The sequence below is a fragment of the Cynocephalus volans genome, chromosome 1, assembly GCF_027409185.1.
Source record: "Cynocephalus volans isolate mCynVol1 chromosome 1, mCynVol1.pri, whole genome shotgun sequence".
Taxonomy (NCBI): domain Eukaryota; kingdom Metazoa; phylum Chordata; class Mammalia; order Dermoptera; family Cynocephalidae; genus Cynocephalus; species Cynocephalus volans.
Genome location: NC_084460.1, coordinates 219444767 through 219465296, shown reverse-complemented (window position 1 = coordinate 219465296; position 20530 = coordinate 219444767). Strand labels below are relative to the sequence as shown.

Sequence of the window (20530 nt, the reverse complement as noted above, 5' to 3'; positions counted from 1 at the left end):
GAAGGACCAAAAAGCCCATTATCGATAGATGCATGAGAAAAACACCAGGCAAACCCCGATTGAGGGACATTTCACCAAATACATGATGAATACACATTAAAAATATCAACATTATCAGAAGCAAGGAAAAATCTGAGAAACTATCACAGTCAGAGGAACCTCTACTCTAGATAGGATCCTGGAACAGGAGAGGACATTAGGTCAAAAACTAAGGAAGTCTGAATAAAGTACGGGCTTTAGTAAATCAAAAAATATATAAATGAAAACTGTATACTATTTATAAATAAGTCGTCTGATATATATTAATCAAGCCTACTGAGAGCCTAGCACTGAGACAGAGCTGAAGACACAAAGAGAAAAAGATAAGCGCCCGATGCCCAAAAACAGTTATTCATGGAAAATAAACTATGATACAAAGGGCATACGACCACCTCCTGGAAGCAGTACGAAAGGCCTAGGGTGGGAAGAATCTGTCAAACGGCTTAACGAAATGAATCGACCCACCTAACCCAGCACGGGAGCCCTTCCCTCCACCCTCCCAAGTCACCCACACGCCACCTCTTCTCCTCCCATATCGTCTGCCCCGAATTATCCAATCGAAGGTCGGCTCTGAGTAGGTCTATCATGCGCGTGCGCATCATCGGTTCGACGCTCCTTCCTATCGATGCGCTCGGAAGCAACTTCTTCAGCCTGGTCGCTGCCGGCGTCGACGTTACCACCGCTGCCTCCGCCGCCGCCATTTTGACGGCGGAAGAGTCAGGTTCTGGGACAGCTGGAGGCGGCGGTGGTGACTGGTAGGGATGGTTTCCGCCCGCGTTTGCCCCTCCAAATCCGCCTGTCTTTGGGCCACAGCCCTCGGTATTGCCTCTATTCCCACAGGGCCCCTGTCATTGTTGTCAGTTGTCCCGTCACGCCATTTTCAGGCTCTGTTCTGCCGCTTCTTCACTTTTCCAGCTCAGCCCAAACCTTTGTTGTCATTACAGCCCTGACTTGTGTTAAAGTACCTGCTTCGACCCTCGGGACTCCCAATCCAGGCCGTCCGCACCCTGTTCCCCGCCCCGATCTAGTCTGAGTTGGTTTTCAGCGGACATAAACCGGGAGGGCCCCGAGCTGCACAGCCTCCCCGGGCAGGGATCCGGGCCCGGTAGGGACGGGGGTGAGTGCTGGCCTCCTTAGGTTACGCCTGAGCTTGGACCTTGGTCCTGTCTTGGTGGAGGCCTACACAGTAGGAAATAGTGACATTACGCAAGCTGTGTTATTAGAGTTTAATCTGTTAACTAGCTTGTTTTGTTTTGTCTTGTCTTTTCCCAGGAATAACTTTACAAAAGGAAGGGTATTTTGCGATTGTTCCCTCCGCTAGAAATGGCCAATGTGAGTAAATTAGTCTCTTAGGAATCAGTAGTATAGTAAACTATTTTGGGAACTTGTTAGGAAATGGAGGGACGGGTTTAATCATGATGGTATTGGTGGCGTAATGTTAGACTTAACGTATCAAAAATGTGAAAGGAACCAAGGGGTGCGAAATTATGTTGTTATTCTTTTAAGGTAACAACCACAAACGTTCTATCAAATACTTACATACTTATTTCTCCGATTTCCTTTTTATAGACAGAAATTCAATGCAGGCAACCTTTCATCATTTTTAAAAGACATTATTTCAGAAAATATTAAGAATCTATTTTTAAGCTCTCCCTCCCCCTTTTATTTCTTTGGTTAACTAAACTGAAGGTTTTGTAGCAGTTGCAGTATAGGAAGTGACCTTCCAAATCCTACAGAATAAGAGCAGGGGATATTATTTACACACACAGAGATGTTTACTAACTATAAGTGCCCAGTGATTAATTAGACACATCCTACCATAAGGAGTTCATATAGTAGAGGGGCATAAGACATAGATGAAAACAGCTGCAATAAAAGTAGAAAGTAATAGTTTTTTTAAAAAGCTGTACAAAGGTACAGTGCAGATTTAGAGTTTTGTAAAGAGAGTAAGGTAGAGGTTTGGGATCACTTGATGGGAAAGGAATTACTTGAGTTTTGAAAGATGGGTGGGCTTTTGATAAGGTTTGGGTAGGAAGAGTGGAGGAGTGTATTCAAAGAACTTCCAACTCCATTCCTTTCAGAAATGGTCATTTCTGCCTGTCTGAATGTAAGATGTGTGAAAGAGATTAGTTGGAGATAGATTGTGAGGTTGGGACCAAGTAATAGAAATCCTTGAATGCCAAAGCCAGTAATTTAGACTTTATTCTTTAAATTGTGGTGATTTAATCAGAGCTGTGTGTTAAGAATATTAATATGGTAGCAATTAGCCTGGATGGTATTCCTCTAATTATACATGATATAGTAGAGACTAAAGGTGTGACTATAGAGACAAATCGTAAAAATAGGTCACCAATCTTGGCCAAGTTTTAAGGTGAATTTTTACCTGTCATAACTTGCACAGGAAGGAAATGTTGTAAAATAAGGACATGGTATCTTCAAAGGAGAGAAATTGTTTGAAATAGAATAGAATGCTAATACTTGACATGGCTTTATTTGGGCTTACGTGAATAAATTAGTTCAGTAGGGTGAATATTTTGGAAAATATTTTTATAATCCTTTGTTAGAAGTTCATATTAAAATAAATTTAAATTTTAGTATTCAAATGTACTTTAAAAGTTTGTGTTAATTTGTATGCATTATAAATTCTGAGCAGATGTTATTAATGAAATGTGCACATGTGTGTCTTCAACAGTTTAGTTAACCTACCTAGCAAGTGTCTTAAATGCTTATGCTTGAGTCTAGACAGATAATTAAGAGGCCTTGGTGGGGCCTCTTGGGGGGACTGTTACAAACTGAAATATACATTTCTAATATAAAGGGAGCAGCCTTCCCTTAGCCATAGTGATTTATTGTTAACAAATGCTATTTGGGTATGTGAATCCACTGCTGCTGTATCTCCTGAGTTTTCAAGAAAAGCCAAAAACCTGGATGTTTTGTATGAAATCTTGTAATTTGTCAATGTTGGTATCCATTTCAAATTTCTTGTAACACTGTGGGCCACACAACAATGTCTGTGAATGGATGTGAATGCACTTTGTCGACCACCAGTTTTCAGTCTCTGGAACAGACCGTGTATTCTCCTCACATGACCAAAATCAGGACTGAGTTCTAAGACAGTGCCCAAAAGGCTGTTTCTCTTTATATATAATAAGGATTTTATGATAAAATCTTAATAGCTTATCATCTTCCCAAGTCTAGAATCCTAGGTTCATATGAAGTTCAGCGTGTATAAAATACACGCTTATCTTCAAACTAAAATAAATTCACTTGTAATTTTTTATTTATTTATTGGCTGTCACTTTTAATTATTATATTCACCAGTTAACTCAATATCATAAAATCTGTAAAGTTGTGACAAAATATTCTACTTCCACAGTAAGAGATTTGAGAATCTTATAGGTTAAAGGGTAAGGTTTGAAACAAATTAGTACTATCATCAGTTATCCCTTTCATTAGGCGAATTAAATAATTTTGCCATTAAAATTAAATCTGGTAATGGGTTTTCTTAGACTGGGAACAAAACTCATGTTTTATTATATAACTTTTGGTAAAAGGTTACCATCAAGGAAAAAATGTCAAAACAGAATCTAATGTCCTCAGTAATCAGACTAAAATAATTGTTAATATTAGGCAGTTTCTAAAGTAATTTGGATAGTCTTTTCTTTTTCTTCTGTTTTCGTTTGTGAAGCAATGTGAGTGTGAATATGATTGCAGATCATATTTGAATAATCCTACTAAAACTAGTGTTAGTGGTATATAAAATTTTTGTGGAAATTAAGCAATGAATCTAAAGCACTTAGCACACTGGCCCCATAATCGCTAACATCTATTGATTATTCACTTTTACGTGCTTTTAAGTGAATATTTCCCCCCTTCAGATAATCTTTTATTGTACCTTTTATTATTTTGAAACTTTGCTCAAAATATTTTTGAAATTTTAAATTGCCTATGATCCTGAGGTATATTCTGTTAAATATCTTCAGTTGTAAAGGCATATTTATGTTATAGAAACACCCAGAAGTCCGATTTTGTCTAGTAAGTAAAAAGCCAAGTAATTATCATTTTTGTCTCTTTGGACGGGTTGTGTGTGGACCCCAAGAGAGTATGCTTAAATTTTCAGGTTGGCAGGATGCTCTGGAGATAGGCTTTGTGTTCTAGAGACATATATCACAAAGGAAGTTATATTTATCCAAGTCTTGAAGAAGGAGTAGAAATTTGTCAGGCTTAGAGAGAGAGGGAAAAAAGGCAGAATGCAGAGAAATATAGGAAATGTTGGGGAGATATTTTTACATGATTAAAGAGTAGAATAAGGGAAGGGAGGGTAAAATTTGTGAGAAACTATGGTCAGAGAGATAGAAAAACAAGTTAGGATGTGCTCTCTTATACATATGGTGAGCAATAAAGTAGTAAAGAACAAATAGGTTGGATTTCAGAATACTATGTGAAAAGGAAGAAGAATGATTCCAAAGTATCAAATGGCAGGACTAGTACAACATCCTGGTACCTAGTTTACATACCGCCTCTCTACCCCTACTTCAGTCCTTTCTCTATATTGCCCTCAGTGGTACGTTCCTTAAAGTATTCCTTATTTTCAATCAGTTTACTTTGACTTTTCCCTGCCTACAGATTAAAATTCTGCTTTATTATCTTGATGTAACAGTCTCTTTACTATCTGTGTCAAATATAAAACCCTTTATAGTTGCCCACAAGTTAACTTTCAAGCTTACTTTTTACTGCATTCCCTTATACCCACCCTCAATAAACTTGTCAGTCTTTGGAGTATACGTTTATGACTACCTTTGTTCCTGAAAGTCACTTATTGAAATGTGCCTTTCCCCAGAAAATTTCTACTATTTCTTGAAAACCTAGTATTTCCTCCATGAAACCTTTTGCCTACTCTACCAAGGATCTCTTAATAATAGCATTTCACAGATGATAATATAGTGTTTGGTCTTTTATCTTTTCCATTAAACCAATTTCTTTTTTTTTTTTTTTAATGTAAAGGACCAGATGGTAGATATTTTAGATTTTGTGGGCCTTAGAGTCTTTGTTGCAACTACTTAACTCTGCCATATGGTGTAAAGGTATGGCAGGCATAGACAATAATAGTCCTCCCCTTATCCACAGGGGAAACCTTCCAAGATCCCTAGTGGATGCCTGAAACCCTGGATCGTACTGAACCCAGTTGCTGTCCATGAGAACATGTTTCTGTTCATGTCTTCTACCCACAAATTCAATGCCTTTTCCACTTTAACTACGTACTTTCCACTCACTATGGCCGTAACTTTCGTAGTTTGAGGTGTGACAGCAAAACTATCATGAATTTCTTTTTCTTTCTTCACAATTTCACTGTTAGAAGATTCTTACCTTAGGTCTTAGAAATCTCAGCATGCAATTTTTTTTCTTCCCTTAATAAGTCAAGAACTTTCACCTTTTCTCTTAAAGGAAACACTTTACTGCTTCACTTTGCATATCAGTATTGCCAGCATCACTACTCCACACTTTGCATCATTAAGTAAAATATGAGTCACTTGAACATAAACACTGTGGTACTGTGACTGTCAGTCTGTAACTGAGACAGCTACTTAGTGACTAATGAGCAGGTAGTATCTATAGCTTGGATGCACTGGACAAAGGGATGATTCACGTCCCGGGACAAAGCAGAACTGAGTGAGATTTCCTCACGCACCTCATAACTGTACACAATTTAAAATTTAAGTGAATTGTTCATTTCATTTGACTGTGGGTAACAAACCATGGAAAGCCATGGACAAGAGGGGACTGCTATACATAAGCAGATGGGTATGGCTGTGTTACTTTAAAACTTTATTTACCAAAACAGTGGTCTGTATTGGGAAATACTTTGCAACCCTTCATTATATTACTCTGACCCAAGTATTTTGCAAAAAGTATATGTAGGAAAGATATTTACACATTCGTCCATTCTAACTGACCCCAGTATCTAGGAAATGAACATAAGATCAGAAAATGTACTGCAAAGGTATGTGCTAGAATGGAGGAAAGGGGACATTGCCATCAAACCAAGAGGAAAGAATGGCATGGGATGTTATTAGCGCAATTTATAGCAGAAAAAGAAGAAAAGAGAAAGTAAATCAGATTTTGGTCCATGGAGAGGTTTTGAAAGTTCTCTTTTTTGAGGATAGAAGAATCTTACTAGTGGTGTTACCTTTTTAGTGTTGTAGCTAAGTAAGGCACATCTGAGAGATTCCCATTCTATCATGTGTGGCAGTCTTGAATTCTAGCCTTTATTGAAAAAGACATACACTTTTACTCAAAAAAAATTATTTTTTTTAATATTTGTCTCTTTTTTAAATCATAAATACAGAATTCTTGTCACATAGTGGTATTCAATAAAAGTGGAATGTATATTGCTTTTAAAAGATATATCGTAATTTGAAGATAGGCCAGATAATATCTAGGTATGTGTAACATTAATATCCAGAATACATAATTTTAATTTTTGTGTCATTCTTAGGTGCTCTGTAACAGAGCCAGACTGGTTTCCTATCTCCCAGGATTTTGCTCTTTAGTTAAAAGAGTTGTCAATCCCAAAGCTTTTTCAACTGCAGGATCTTCAGGTTCTGATGAGTCTCATGTGGCCACTGCACCTCCAGATATATGTAAGTAAAAGGTATTAGTACTTTACTCATATCACTGTTTCAAAAAATTTTGAGTTTTGTTTCCTCTAATATTTCTTCTTAAGGTTTTATAGATTTTCTAAAATTGTATTTATTCCATTGAAAATAAGTCAGAACTCTTCCTAAATATGTATTATCAGAAATCTACAATATAAAACAAGTAAGAATGAATGAATATTGGTTTCTAAAATTTATTTTCTTGAACTTTAGTTTCTTTTTATATGCAAACACACATAATCATCCCCGAAACAAATCTCCTTTTGATGCTATTAAACCATGTTACTACTTCCTGCCATTCTTTGCTAAATTTCTTAAATGTAGCTGCCCTTTTTGTGTATTTATTCAATCAATAACTTACTTGCTGTCTACAAAGTCTACTTCTTCTAATCCATTTTTCACACCACTGTCATGCTAATCATTCCAAAATATTGTAATTTCGTGATAAACCTTGGTTATCTCACTACTTTCAGCAGCAGTTCACAAATTATCCTCAAGCTATGAATCACTGTTCAAGATTTTTTTTTAAGGGTTCTGTGGTTAGATAAGTTTAAGAAATGCTACCTACCATATTTCTATCTTGGAGGTTTATAATGCACACAAAAATATTAAAGGACCTTAGAAACTTAACCTAATGTGTCTTAAAGGTATCGTGCATGGAATCATTTTCTTATGGAACTTATTACTTACAAGTTATTTGTGTTTACTTGGGCATTCCAGCATGTTCTGCACAGGTATTATCTGGGAGCTTGTTAGAAATGCAGAATCTGAACCCCACCCCAGACCTGTTAAATCAGAATCTGCTTTCCATCTTGCCCTGTTTTTCTTTTATAACTCCATCTCTGATGACTCCCTAAATTTATATCACCTGAAGACTAACCATATATGTGTCATAAATGAAAGATTTGATGTTCAGATTATGTAAAGAGTTCATATTCTGAATATATACGGAATTTTTATAAATTGATAGGAAAAATTTTTATAGATCAATAGAAAACCAAAAAACAAACAAAAGGATATGAAATAGGCCTTTCACAGAAGAGAACACCTAAATGACCAGTAAGCATATAAAGATGTACTCAAATCCCCTATTAATATGGGACACTTATTTTCTCTAAAGAAAAGTAGAGACTGTTAGACCTGAATAGTCTTTAAAACACATCTTGTTCAGAAATATCTAACAGATCTTATCTTATGAACTTACTCCGGTCTATCCAGTCAATTAGTGGCTATCTAGAGCTTTGTTACTCAGCATGATCTGCACCAGTATCATCTGGGAACTTGTTAGAAATGCAGAATCTTGAGCAGCACTCCAAACCTGTTAAATCAGAATCTGCTATTTAACAAGATCCAAGATGATTCTTAAGTACTTCAAGAAAAAGTTTGAGAAGCCTTTGGCTAGAGTGTTTGCGTTGAGAATTTTGAGACAGTGTCTAGGTTCAAAAAGTTCTGTGATTGATGGGTGATGTCTGTCATAAGCATGGAAGAGAAGTATGCTGGCACTCATGCTCTAGCGATAAGTTAACCATATTGACATGGCCGTTTTCAGTCACTCAGTTCTGGCAGGGTATTATAAACTAATTATTGCCAAGTAATGTGCACAGGAGTTATCTCTCCCTTTTTCTAAACCAAAACCCTACTCTAGTAATTATTAGTTTAGTTTTGAATTTTTTATAAGTTAGTATATTGGTTGAGTTCTAAGTGAATAATGTGGTCTATTTGGCTGAATTTATAATCCACATTAACTTGTGGCTGTTAAAAATAGCATTGTGTTACATAATGTACAACTTTTTCCCCAGCACATTAATGTTTTGTACCACCAAGGAATAGCAGCTGAATGCCCTTCCCCAAGGATAACTACTCTTAAGTTTCGTGTCTTTCCTTTTAGATCTTTTTTTCTCTATATTTAGAAGCATTAATATGAGGATATAAAATAAATGTTGTCATACATGTTATTCTTTGACTTAGCTTTTTCTCTTCATGCAGTATATCCTGGACTTCATTCAGTGTCAGTACATAAAGGTTTACTGTATTCTTTTTAATAACTATCAAGCATTCCGTAGTATAGATTACAGTACTTTATTGAATCCTTCCCTAGTAGTGGACTTGCCTATGAGCCGACAACTGGTTGCTTTAATTAGTGTTTTGGAAATAACATGAAACTAACTAATTTATATTCACACAGGAAAGCAGATTTCAAAGATCTATCTTTTAGGTAAAAAAAAAAAAAAATAGGTAATTGTAAGAACATTCTTTCAGTTTACTAATATGCTGGACTATTAAGAAGAAAACGATACATTTTGTTATTGTTCTTCAGGCTCTCGAACAGTGTGGCCTGATGAGACTATGGGACCGTTTGGACCTCAGGATCAGAGATTCCAGCTTCCTGGGAACATAGGTTTTGATTGTCACCTCAATGGGACTGCTTCACAGAAGAAAAGCCAGGTTCATAAAACTTTGCCTGATGTTCTCGCAGAACCTTTATCAAATGAAAGACATGAGTTTGTGATGGCACAATACGTGAATGAATTTCAGGTAAATTGTTAATATCATTTATTGTGTCTTTCTAATTATTATGTTATATTACTTTTTGATTACTATGAGCACATTGTTTTCATTGAAAAAGCAAAAAAAAAAAAAAAAAAAAAAATTTAGCTTAATTCCGGTATATACAAAAGCAACATTATAGCTTTATAAAACTTGGCGTAGTGTTTGCAATGTAATATTTCTTACTTAACATTAGATTTTAGTCTCATTTAGGTATTAAATCCAACTACTTATTCCAAATATAGATAATTTAATTATTTCTGTGTTACTGGAAATTTAGGTTTCCTCTTTGTATAAACGGCAATTATAATTTGTGTATAGACCTAATTCTAGCCAATTTTAGACTCTTCTAGCCATTTAAAAGCTTAAGAAAACTTTGAGATCTCTGAAATTGTTCACATATAGTAAGCTAAAAAGGGAAGAGTTATAAAAAGGTTTTTTATGTTTAAGCAATTTCAGAAGGTTTGGGGGGGGGGTGAGTTTTTAAAATGGGCATTGCATCATTGCTCACTCAAGTGGAAAACTACCTGCATTTCAGGGTTTCTGTCAAACCCCTGATGTTTATCATTTTTCACATTTCCACATATTTTTTATGCTGACTTTTTTTTTATCAAAGCCATATTGTTAGAAGCAGCAACCCCTCATGATTATTATGATTCTATCAGATGACCTGACATTGAGACACAGTTGACCTCCCCTGTCTTTTTTATCTCAGATAATTCCTTATCACTCTTCTTGGCTCCTTGTTCCTCCTCTGCCTGCCCTTTAAATATTTCCCATAGGTTTCTGTCCTTCATCCCGTTTTATTTACTCCTTGGTCTCTTAATCCCTTGGCTTCTGCTATAGGCTTGTTTTTATAATTCCTAACTCAGTATTTCTATTTCTGACATTTCTGGCTCTGTATTTCTATTTGTTTACTGAACATCTTTATTTGGATGTCTCGCAAGTCCCCAGATTTTGCATGTCTAATACCAAAGGAGTCATTTTTTCTTTCAAAACCTATTCTTACTCTCATATAACTAATAATATAAATGGCATAACCATCCCCCCCTCCATTCTCCATCATACCCCCATAAGTACTGTCAACGTCACATTGCTTCCATCTCTAAATTTGCTCCTAAATTATTAGTGTCCTTTCAGTTCTCTGCTAGAATTCAAGTCTATTTTATCTTACCTGGATTCTTAGAGGCATTTAGTGTGATGGACCATGGAGATAGAATAAATCTGGGTTCAAAGGTTGGTTCTACCACCAACTTAATTTTTTGACCTTGAGAAAGTTACTAACCTTTCTGAGGTTCTGTTTCTTTTTATGTAAATGGGGATGAGAATGATAATCTCTAGTCCACAAGATTGCTGTGAGGATTAAATGTGAAAATGTATGTAAAGGACTTAAATACACTAAATGATCAATAAGTATTGACTGTTAACTGATCTATCATCTGCTCCACCTCATTACCATACAGCCACCATGCTAATGCTAACACTATCATTGGCTTCTTATGTTAGATCTTGCTATTTCTCATCACTTACAGACTAAAGTCAAAATTCCTAATGTAGCATGAATAGTCTTTCACTGGTTTGATCTCTTACCATTCCCACCTTCTCTCTCACTTATTTCCTACTTTCTCTACACTACAACCATGACATACTTTCATTTTTTCTTAATACACCATTCTCTTTCACCATTGCATGCCTTTGCACTATTATTATCTCTTGCTGGTCTGTTTTCCCTCCTGAATTCCTAGCCTGTGTTTCACCTGTTCTTTACTGATCAAACACATACATTATTTAATATGTAGCTCAAATGTGATGATTTCAACCTTTTCCTTATTCCTCCCAGCAAAACAAGTTTCTCTCTCATTTATGCCGCAGAAGACTTTCTTCATAATTCTATGGCAGTTTTTGTATTGAATTGCATTTACTTCTTTATCATTATGTTTCTTCTACTAGGTTTGATATACATGAGAGTAAAGCCTGGATTTTTATCATTGTAGTGCCTCCTCCCATCATAGAGCCTAATGTACAGTAAGCTTCCAGTAAATTTCAGTTGAATAAAAGCCTTTAAGCTTTCCTGTAGGAGAGGCTGCATTATTTAATCATGTTATTTTGTACATTAGTGCCAGAGACCAGCTCCAGTCGAGTTGGGGGCCCTTGAAAAAGGGATGAGGAATAGGCGAAAATAACAAACACAGGCAAAGACGTGTTTGTTTGAAGCACGTTCTCGTTCTGCGAGCTATCAGCGCTGTTGCAGCCAGAGCAGCTAAAGCAGCTGAAGCAGCCTTCAGGCCGAAAACAGCATTTTTATTTGTTACACAACACGGGGGGGGGGGGGGGGTTAATGTGGGCATTTTAACTACATAAACCTTTAAAATTATTAAACCAATAGTTAAACGGAAACTTTTTCTTAAAATTACATCAGTTCTCATAAAATTAATACTCCACAAGGTTAAATAAAACTCAGTGGTCAGCCAATTCTTTCTGGTGATTATATCTGTTGTGGTCTGTGACTCGCTGTTCTTGACGTTTCTCACCATTGTGTTTCTTTTCTTCTTGCCCTCATATTAATCTTAAACTTTATTACTACCAGCAAGCATAAATTATATGTCCGACTCAAAATTGAGATGGCAGCAATTGTGGTTACAAAGTGTTAAACAAACCTTAGATATATTTTTAACTTTTAAGTACTATAAAAAAAATTCTAACAATTATATCTAAAACTTATAAATCTAACAATTAAACTCATAATCAACTAAAAATTTAATGATTCTCATATTTCTATAGGCATGAACCTATTGTTCATTTGGAAAAGGAATAAAGGAAATTTGAACAGCTTTGTCATGCGTGTACTTAATATAACGGCTGTGTGGCCCAATGTAAAGTGTCAAAGTGCACAGCACCATCCCTCACAAAACCAGGTGCATTCAAAATTCCATCTATAATCTTTATCTTTAGGAGGGAAAGTTGTGCAACATATGTTTTTGTCCCAATATCTTACTAAGATGTTTTTATTTCACTTAGGACACCAATGCGTAACAGGGTTTCTACTCATTCTTTCTCATAAACTTAATTCTTCCTATAGTATCTTTTTCCATTAATTCCAGCCATTCTCTTACCATTAATGTAATCCCCTGTAAATGATGTTTGCCAACTTAAGTCATATTTAGGACATCCCCTAGGAGGGTACCAAATTTTTCCTTTTCCCATTTTATAACCCGTATAACCATTTACCCAGATGGTGGGAAGAGGATGGGGATTTCTATTGTTTATTAATTTTCTTCGGTAAAAACAATTGCTCATGGCTGCTCATAAAGTGTTTTTAAAACATCTGTTGGTGTAATAAATTGACTCAAAAGGGACAATTTGGAATTGTTCAATCTTCCCAGACCTTTTGTGGGATAATCTAATTTTATGACAACAACTGTTTGTGTGTCATTTTTTGCATCTTTTGGAAACTCAGGAAACTGCCACGCTGACCAAAACATCAAAAGAGAAAGCAAAAGCAGCACCACTGTGCCAAGGCAGAGATCTTTACAGTGAAAGCAAGTGCTCGTAGCCATGGCACTGCCAGCAGCTCTCCCTCCGGCTGCCTTGCCAACTCGGAAAGGGCAGCCCAAGCTATTCTTTTCAAGACCCCACCATGGCGTGGACCGTGCCACATTAGTGTTACCCCCATTTTACAAATTGTAGCACAAAAGAAAAGAATATGATATTATCATAAAATATCAAAAGAGGTAACATTGTAAGACACAATTATGGCATTTCAGTTTCTTAGCCAAATGCTGTTCATATTAAGTCTTAGCATATCAGTATATTTATATATTTGTGTTCTGTTTTGTTCAAAATTTCTTTAGAACTCTCAAATTTTATATTCGTTGTAGAGAAAAGTTTTAGAAAGTTCTTGGACAGATTTGTATTATCTTTTAATTCTATTTTTCCACAATCTTTTTGAAGTACCCTCAATATAGGAAAACATTGTTACCTCACTCCCCCCCCCCACACACACTTGATTAGAATTATTTTTTTGAAAACTTTCTAACAAGACAAATTTATAACAGGCAAGATTGACTCCAGATTTTTTTTACTTATATTCTTGTTCCATGTAGGGTAGTGATGCACCTGTTGAACAAGAAATTAATAGTGCGGAAACTTACTTTGAAAGTGCCAGGGTAGAGTGTGCAATCCAAACATGTCCAGAATTGCTGCGAAGAGGTATGTCATCCTTTACACAGTGAAACAGTGATGTGTATTAGATAATGTTACTAATTTTTTAATGTGTTAAGTAATGTACTCTATAGGAATTGTAATGCTCTGTACCTTAGTATTTTAATGTTTCTGGCTGGAAATGATTGCATGGACAAGATAAAGTCTTTCAAATGTTCCCTGATGTCAGACCTTATGTTGCTATTAGATGGGAATAGAATTTTTAATAACATTTTCCTAAAGCTTAATTTAAGTCATTTCTACTCCTGTGTGATTATTATAGGTATAATTTCAGGAGCTAATATATAATACTGAGAAAAATCTTAATCATAAACTTTTTGAAAATTATATTAATGCTAATAACAAGTAACTACTTACCCTTCAGAATTGTTGGCAGTGGAATTTCAGCTCATCCAACAAAAGCAGACATAAACAAAACTAAGTTTATTTTACTTTTCTCAAAAATAATATGCATTTATAAAACTAATACCATAATAATTTAACTTAATCATCATTTTTCTAAAGAAGTATTTTTATGCACTCTTTTTTTAAAAAGCAAATTATTTTCTCCTTGGAATTTTTATTCTTATTTCATTTATAGATTTTGAATCACTATTTCCAGAAATGGCTAATAGCAAACTAATGATTCTCACTGTAACACAGAAAACTAAGAATGATATGACTGTTTGGAGTGAAGAGGTAGAAACTGAAAGAGAAATCCTCTTAGAAAAGGTAATTTTTTCAATTGCTAACAATTTAATTTTGTGATCTTATTTAAATACCATTGAACCAGTGTTTTAAAATGATGAGTGTCTTCAGCCTTTGTTCATTCTCTGCTGAAGTATTTCAGTATTAAAAGATTTACGTCTTTTTTGAGAATAAAAATGCTTCAGCATTTTTTAGTATGCTTGAGAAACTTAGATTCTGTCCAGTACTTTTCTCAATTTTTAAAAAAATTATGTCTGTTTAAGGAAATTTGGAAAATACAGTAAAAAACAAAAAAGTAAAATTAACTCTTCATACCCCTCTGTTTCCCTCCCTCCCTCTCTCTCCCTCTGGCCCTCCATTCCTCCATCTCCTCCCCTCACCCCCATCCCCAGCTTTAAAGCATGTCAAGTAAAAACTGAAAATTACCCCAACCCTGTCCAAGGAGTAAACAGTAACAGTGAACAGTACAATAATAGTATACTCACATTTTTTGGTTGTTTTTTGCTTTTAACCTAAAGATATATTTTGAGCCCTTTCTATACCTTTAGGTATTTTATTCTTTGTAAAATCTGCATAATATTACTCTGCATGGGTAAACCGTAAATTTTTTAAATTATTTAAAAATTTTCTTAATGATTCATAGGTTGAAAATCAAACTTTTGCTATTACAGCAGTGAACATCTTTGTACATATATTTTTATGCACAGTAATATCTGTACATTACTAAATAGTGAATTGCTGAATCAAGGAGTATGTACATTCTAAAGTCTGATAGATGCTGCCAATTTGACCACCAGAAAGATTATACTAGTATATGAGGATACTTCCAAAAGTTCATAGAAGATAGAATTAAAAGATAATAGGAACTTTCCATGAACGTTTTGAAGACCTCTCATATATGCTAGCACCCTAGCTTACCCTGGATATTAGCATTTTTTAAATTTTTACCAATAAAAATAAAAAGATTGGGAAATGGTAAGTGGTAACTAAAGTCTTATATTTTAAAACTATATAATTATTTCTTCAAGAGTTTGATGTTGGGTTATATCTTTTTTGTGTGTGTGTCTATAAGAAAGAAAGAAATATTCTTCTGCCTATATGACAGGTTAAGAACTCACTTGGGCACCTTAGCTCACTTATTTCCATGCAGAATAATGTTAGGAATTAATGTATTTTATATTGTCTTTAGGATTGAAGTATGGGTCTCTTCATTTGTACAAATATATTATAATTTACATATTCAACAGCATTTTATGATTATAACTTCATACTTAAAATGTCCCATATATAGCTTTGTTAATAAATTTCACTTAGTGTTTAACAATCATGAGCATACTAGCTGAATGCTAATTAACAAGGAAGTTACAGAGAGATAAGATATTGTCTCTGATTTTAGGGTGGTCTAAATTTAGAGAGTTGGAATTTAAATAAGCAATAATTAACAAACATTTTTTATTTTCTTAAGAAAATGATTAGTAAGTATCTGCTTATCACTATCATTGAGCTGCTCAGAATTCTCACATGTGAATTGCATTCATAGTCCTAATTTTTGATCAGTTAAAGATTCTAAGCCTAATTTGGTATTGACTACAGTATAGTTCTAAGTCAGTTTTCTGTAACCAGTTTCAGGACTTTGAAATAGCAACAGGCTTCATCTTAATATTTTTAACTTTATAATGACTGAAGCTATTTTATTTTCTCTGGAAAAAGCAGATACTCCCATTGAAGATATGTTAGTGATTTTGGAGGGGACCATACCTACCTACTCTCCAAGTGGATATTTTATATTTCATGGTTTAAATTTATTCTCATTTTTTCCAGCAGATGTCAGTGTTTGCTTGTTGATGAACAGAAATCTTAAGATACTTAAACTGTTTTTTGTGTGATCATTTGAGATTCTCTTAGTTAACTTCTGTAAATGTTTGATTGCACTGTTTTGCTCTCCTTATAGTTTTTAGGTGTGGCATATCGTTCATTAAATTGAAATATATTCTAATAACTATTTTCTAGGCCATATTCAGTTTCTATTCAGTACTTTTTCTGTTTTAAGAATTATGAGGATTAGTAAAATATAGCAATAAATATAAGTATTAAGTATGGAAGATAACCTAGAGAATATAGTATTATTTTCATGTTTATCATTAGTTTACAAGAAGGAATTGGGAAAAAAATAAGTTAGCTTAGGTAGTATTACCTCTATAGCAGAGGTCAATAAACTTTCTGTAAAAGGTACCAAAATACAAAATTAAAACAAATTTAGTTTTGTAATAAAAACTTTCCACAAATTGAATTTAATAGTGTTTATTTGAGCAAAGAATGATTCGGAGAGCTCCGTTCTGCCACATGGGCAGGGAGTACTTAGAGACAGGAAGCTGAAATGAGGTACAGAAACAGTTTAATTGGCTACAGCTCAGAGTTTGGCTTATTTGGACATAGTCAGATAAGTTGGCAGCCTGTGATTGGCTGACACCCCACTGTTTGTTACAAAATATACTCCTATGTTAGGCTTTCGGTGTATGTACTAAGTTCAGTTACTGTATTATAAGTAGGAACTCAAGGTATAGAGGCAGCTTTAGGTCAAATTTAATTTAATAGTTTAAAGATCTAATTGGATTTTATTTAAGATTCTAGAATCGGGCAACACTTCATTCTGTAACATAGAATGAGTGTTCTGATGAGCTGAGCAGAGGAGTTTGGCTTTATAGACAGAAAAGGGCTGCAGAAAGCAGAAACGGAACAAAAAGCACATTCATTGTTACAAAGTTAATTTCCTTATAAGATAAACCACAGAGACTTTGGTATCATGCAGGTATACCAGGCCCCTTCTGATTGGTTGCTGTGAATCTCTTGGGTTTTTTTGAAAAGCCTGTTTGACAGTTGAGTCTGATTACTGATTATGTGGCATCTAGCATGAGTGACTCCATGCTGGTTTGGTCTAGTCTGCTGGGGCCTTATACAGGAGACTAGTCCAAAACAATGGCCTCTCATAAACTGTTTAACAAGGGCCAGATAGTAAATATTTTAGGCTTGTATAGGTCATTGCATCTCAGCTACTCTACTCAGCTCTGCATTGTATTGTTAAAATAGCCATAGACAGTATGTAAGTCAATGAGCATGTCTGTGTTCCAGTAAAACTTTATCCAGACAGCAGGCCAGGTTTGACCCTAGGGCTATAGCTATAGCAAGCTTGCTAGCATCTGATTTAGGATATATCCTGCATTCTAAGGCTTGAACTTTTGAGTATCTCACCTGAATGCCAGACATGGTTAGTGAAGTCTCTTCATTCTGGATGGGCCAAAAATCCATGTTTCCCATCACTGCATAACCCCTGGTATTACTGTTGAACTCTCAGCTCCACAGCTGTCAATCTCTGCTAAGCCTCATGGAATCTCGCCTCCTGTATGCACAGGTTAGCCTTTGGCTGAGGAACCAGGGTGAATTGTTTTGCAGACTGGACAGGAGCCCTTTTTGTGCATCTCTTTATTTCCCAGCACCCTAATCTACAAATTGCACGTACTTCAACAGTCAAAATTCTTGCTTTCTGCCTTCTCGGTTCAGTGATACCATCACTTTGCATGGGCTCCACTTTGCCCTGTGACAAAAAAGTGTCCCAGACAGAAAGCTGGAGTAGTTATGGGGATTATTTTGGTTCCCTTCTTGTAAAGATAATGATAGTCTTGTCTGAATGTTTCAGGATCTAAAAATAGTTGCCTCATACATTTTGATCAGTTTTATAGTTTTCAGTGGGATGGCGAAATCAGTACACGTTACTCTGTTGTGGCCAGAATTGGAACATTGCCCTCTTTTTTAAACATTAGTGATCCGTTCTTTTTTTGAACATTGTAATCTGGTCTTAATATGTGCTACCATCTTTTTTACTGCTTAGACTTCTAAAACTAATAAAGACATCATAGCAATTAGGATGGTAAGACCAAAATTTTGGTCCGTAGTAATTACCCACTATACAAAAGATATAAAATGTATATAATGAAAAGTAAGCATCCTGTTTACCCCAATACCACCTATCCAGTTCTATTGTTTCTATGTGCCTTTTGAGAAAAGTTTTATGACTGTGAGTGGATAGATGGTTTTGAAGTATGTGTTTTTAAGCAGCTTTATTCAAAGTAATTAATGTTTTAGATCTTTTTATTGTGAATATTTTATTTTCCCTTTCTTCCCTATTTTTAATATCTCCACAATGATGCAAAATAGCAACTATAGTTTATAATTAATGACAAATTAGGGAGTTGATAGTTCAGAACTGATTAGAAATATTTCATAAAATAGGAAATAACTTAGAAAAAAACATATAGAACTTAAGACTTTTGAAAGAAAAATGTTATATTAATGCTAAATCTTTTGGAGTCGTGAAAATAATCTTATATAAGAGTTTGTAATCTAATTTATCTTTAGTTTTTATTTTTTATTAATCTTCTTGAGTTCTCTATTTGAGGCAAAAGAAATTCATTTAAAAATTTACTTAAAAATAAAACAATCCGTGGTGATGCTATCTTGAGCATGTTATATATACCTTTTTCTGTGCAGTTCATCAGTGGTGCTAAGGAAATTTGCTATGCTCTTCGAGCTGAAGGCTATTGGGCTGACTTTATTGACCCATCATCTGGTTTGGCAGTGAGTAATTAAATACATTTTGAAAGCCAGATTATATGATGTAAGAATGGTGTCTGTTGTAAAAATTGTAATTATTATCTCGGTTAAAATAGATTATTTAAGACTTTTTAAAAATCTCACAATTTTATGCAAAGATGTACTACTGCTATGAGTCAGTTGCATTCACAACTTTTGATGGCCCTCCATCACTCACAGTTTAGTTTCTCCATCACTTTATTTTTTTGTATTAAAATAAATTGTTTTTAATTTTCACCCTCCCTAGTAGTTATTATTTGATTTGTATTGAATTAGTATGTTTACTCATTTGAAAATTAGAAATCAACATGATCTACTTTCTTTAAGGAAGAAACAGATTTTTAGAATTAAGTGAAAAAAATATAGTGAAAGACATTTAGAAAAGTAACATTCTGGAAATTAATATTTATAAGGTTATACTTTGAAGAAAATAGCTGAGCCACCATTGTGGTAACATTTTAAATTCTGGATATATCCTTCAATTACAAGTAGTGGTAAAATCATTTTTTTAATCTTAAAATAGAAATATATGCTATTTCTTCTCAAAGACAGACAAGATGTAGTATAAGATTAGAAATAAAAACTTTTACTTTGGGCTTTAGTTTCCTTATCTTTAAAGTGATAAAGATGAACCCTAGGTGAATCTCTAAGGTTTGTTTTATCTTTAATGGTTGTGTAGTGTTATGCATTTGATTCTAGGTAACATGAAATTTGCTAGATCATGCTCAGGTATTAGGAAGAAAGAGGTTGTTAAGGAAGTTTAGGTGTTAATGTGACCTTTTTATTTCATATTTGATTTTTTAAATATTTGGAATTTAAAAATGGATAATTTGTTATCTTTGTTTTAGAAATTATTACTACAAAGTTGTTCTTGCTAATGGAAATATTCATTTCTTATTTCCTCCAGTTTTTTGGACCATATACAAACAACACTCTCTTTGAAACAGATGAACGCTACCGACATTTAGGATTCTCTGTCGATGATCTTGGCTGCTGTAAAGTGATTCGTCATAGTCTCTGGGGTACCCATGTGATTGTAGGAAGTATCTTCACTAATGCAACACCAGACAGCCATATTATGAAGAAATTAAGTGGAAACTAGAAGTAATGTCAGTTTATTTGCTGTACTATTTATAACTTTTGGATTGATATATAAATACTGTCAAACACTTCAGTTTTTAAAATATACTTATTTCTAGGTATTTAATTCGACATTTATGAATTTACAACATTGGCAAATGATTTGAGATTTTAAAATTGAAAACGTTCATTATTCATATTATCATTGATTACATGTTGAGCACATCCACGTTGTACAGAACGTGGTAATTAACGTGTAACCAGGGTATGATCTCTTATTGTTATTTCTCCCTTTTATTGAAAAAAACCTGTTTTAATTATTTTTCTCCAAAATAAATCAAACATTTGATTATGATAACGTGTTTTTTCATTGCAATATTTTTAAAGTATAGTTCTTAAAGATTCTTAAGAAACTACAACATTAATGTTTTTAAAGTTTTTCTCTAATAATGCAGTTGAGAATTCTTGATTCATTGTAGATTTTGCTTTTTCTAATTTTTTTCTTATCTGTTAAGCCTTCTGGTACTAGTCTTAGTATTGCTTTGAAATAATGTATGTGCCGGAAAAGAAGAAAGATAATACATCTCTATGTATAAAAGCATATGAATCTCATCCTTTACGTACTAAAAAAATAATTTAATCTCTTAATTCCT

The 20530-nt window shown here is 34.4% G+C and overlaps 1 protein-coding gene across 2 annotated transcripts; it reads left to right on the top strand.

The window, feature by feature from the left end:
• The first annotated feature begins 710 nt into the window (after nt 1–710).
• MMADHC (metabolism of cobalamin associated D) lies at nt 711–20235 on the top strand. Of its 2 annotated transcripts, none has more exons than XM_063107367.1 (8): nt 711–794; nt 1312–1371; nt 6536–6680; nt 9013–9230; nt 13346–13451; nt 14044–14174; nt 18696–18782; nt 19705–20235. In XM_063107367.1, exons 2-8 carry the CDS (start codon nt 1363–1365, stop codon nt 19897–19899), a joined length of 891 nt encoding a protein of 296 aa, XP_062963437.1. In that variant the 5' UTR covers nt 711–794; nt 1312–1362; the 3' UTR covers nt 19900–20235. The 2 variants fall into 2 exon arrangements, with proteins under 2 accessions (XP_062963437.1, XP_062963444.1); XM_063107374.1 differs by having other exon boundaries at nt 756–858.
• The last annotated feature ends 295 nt before the right edge of the window (nt 20236–20530 follow it).

What these genes read in the sequence shown, in the direction of transcription:
- MMADHC (XM_063107367.1), top strand. An exon ending in CACTGCACCTCCAGATATAT is followed by an intron (nt 6,681 to 9,012) that starts GTAAGTAAAAGG and finishes ATTGTTCTTCAG; the next exon opens with GCTCTCGAACAGTGTGGCCT. An exon ending in ACCCATCATCTGGTTTGGCA is followed by an intron (nt 18,783 to 19,704) that starts GTGAGTAATTAA and finishes TATTTCCTCCAG; the next exon opens with TTTTTTGGACCATATACAAA.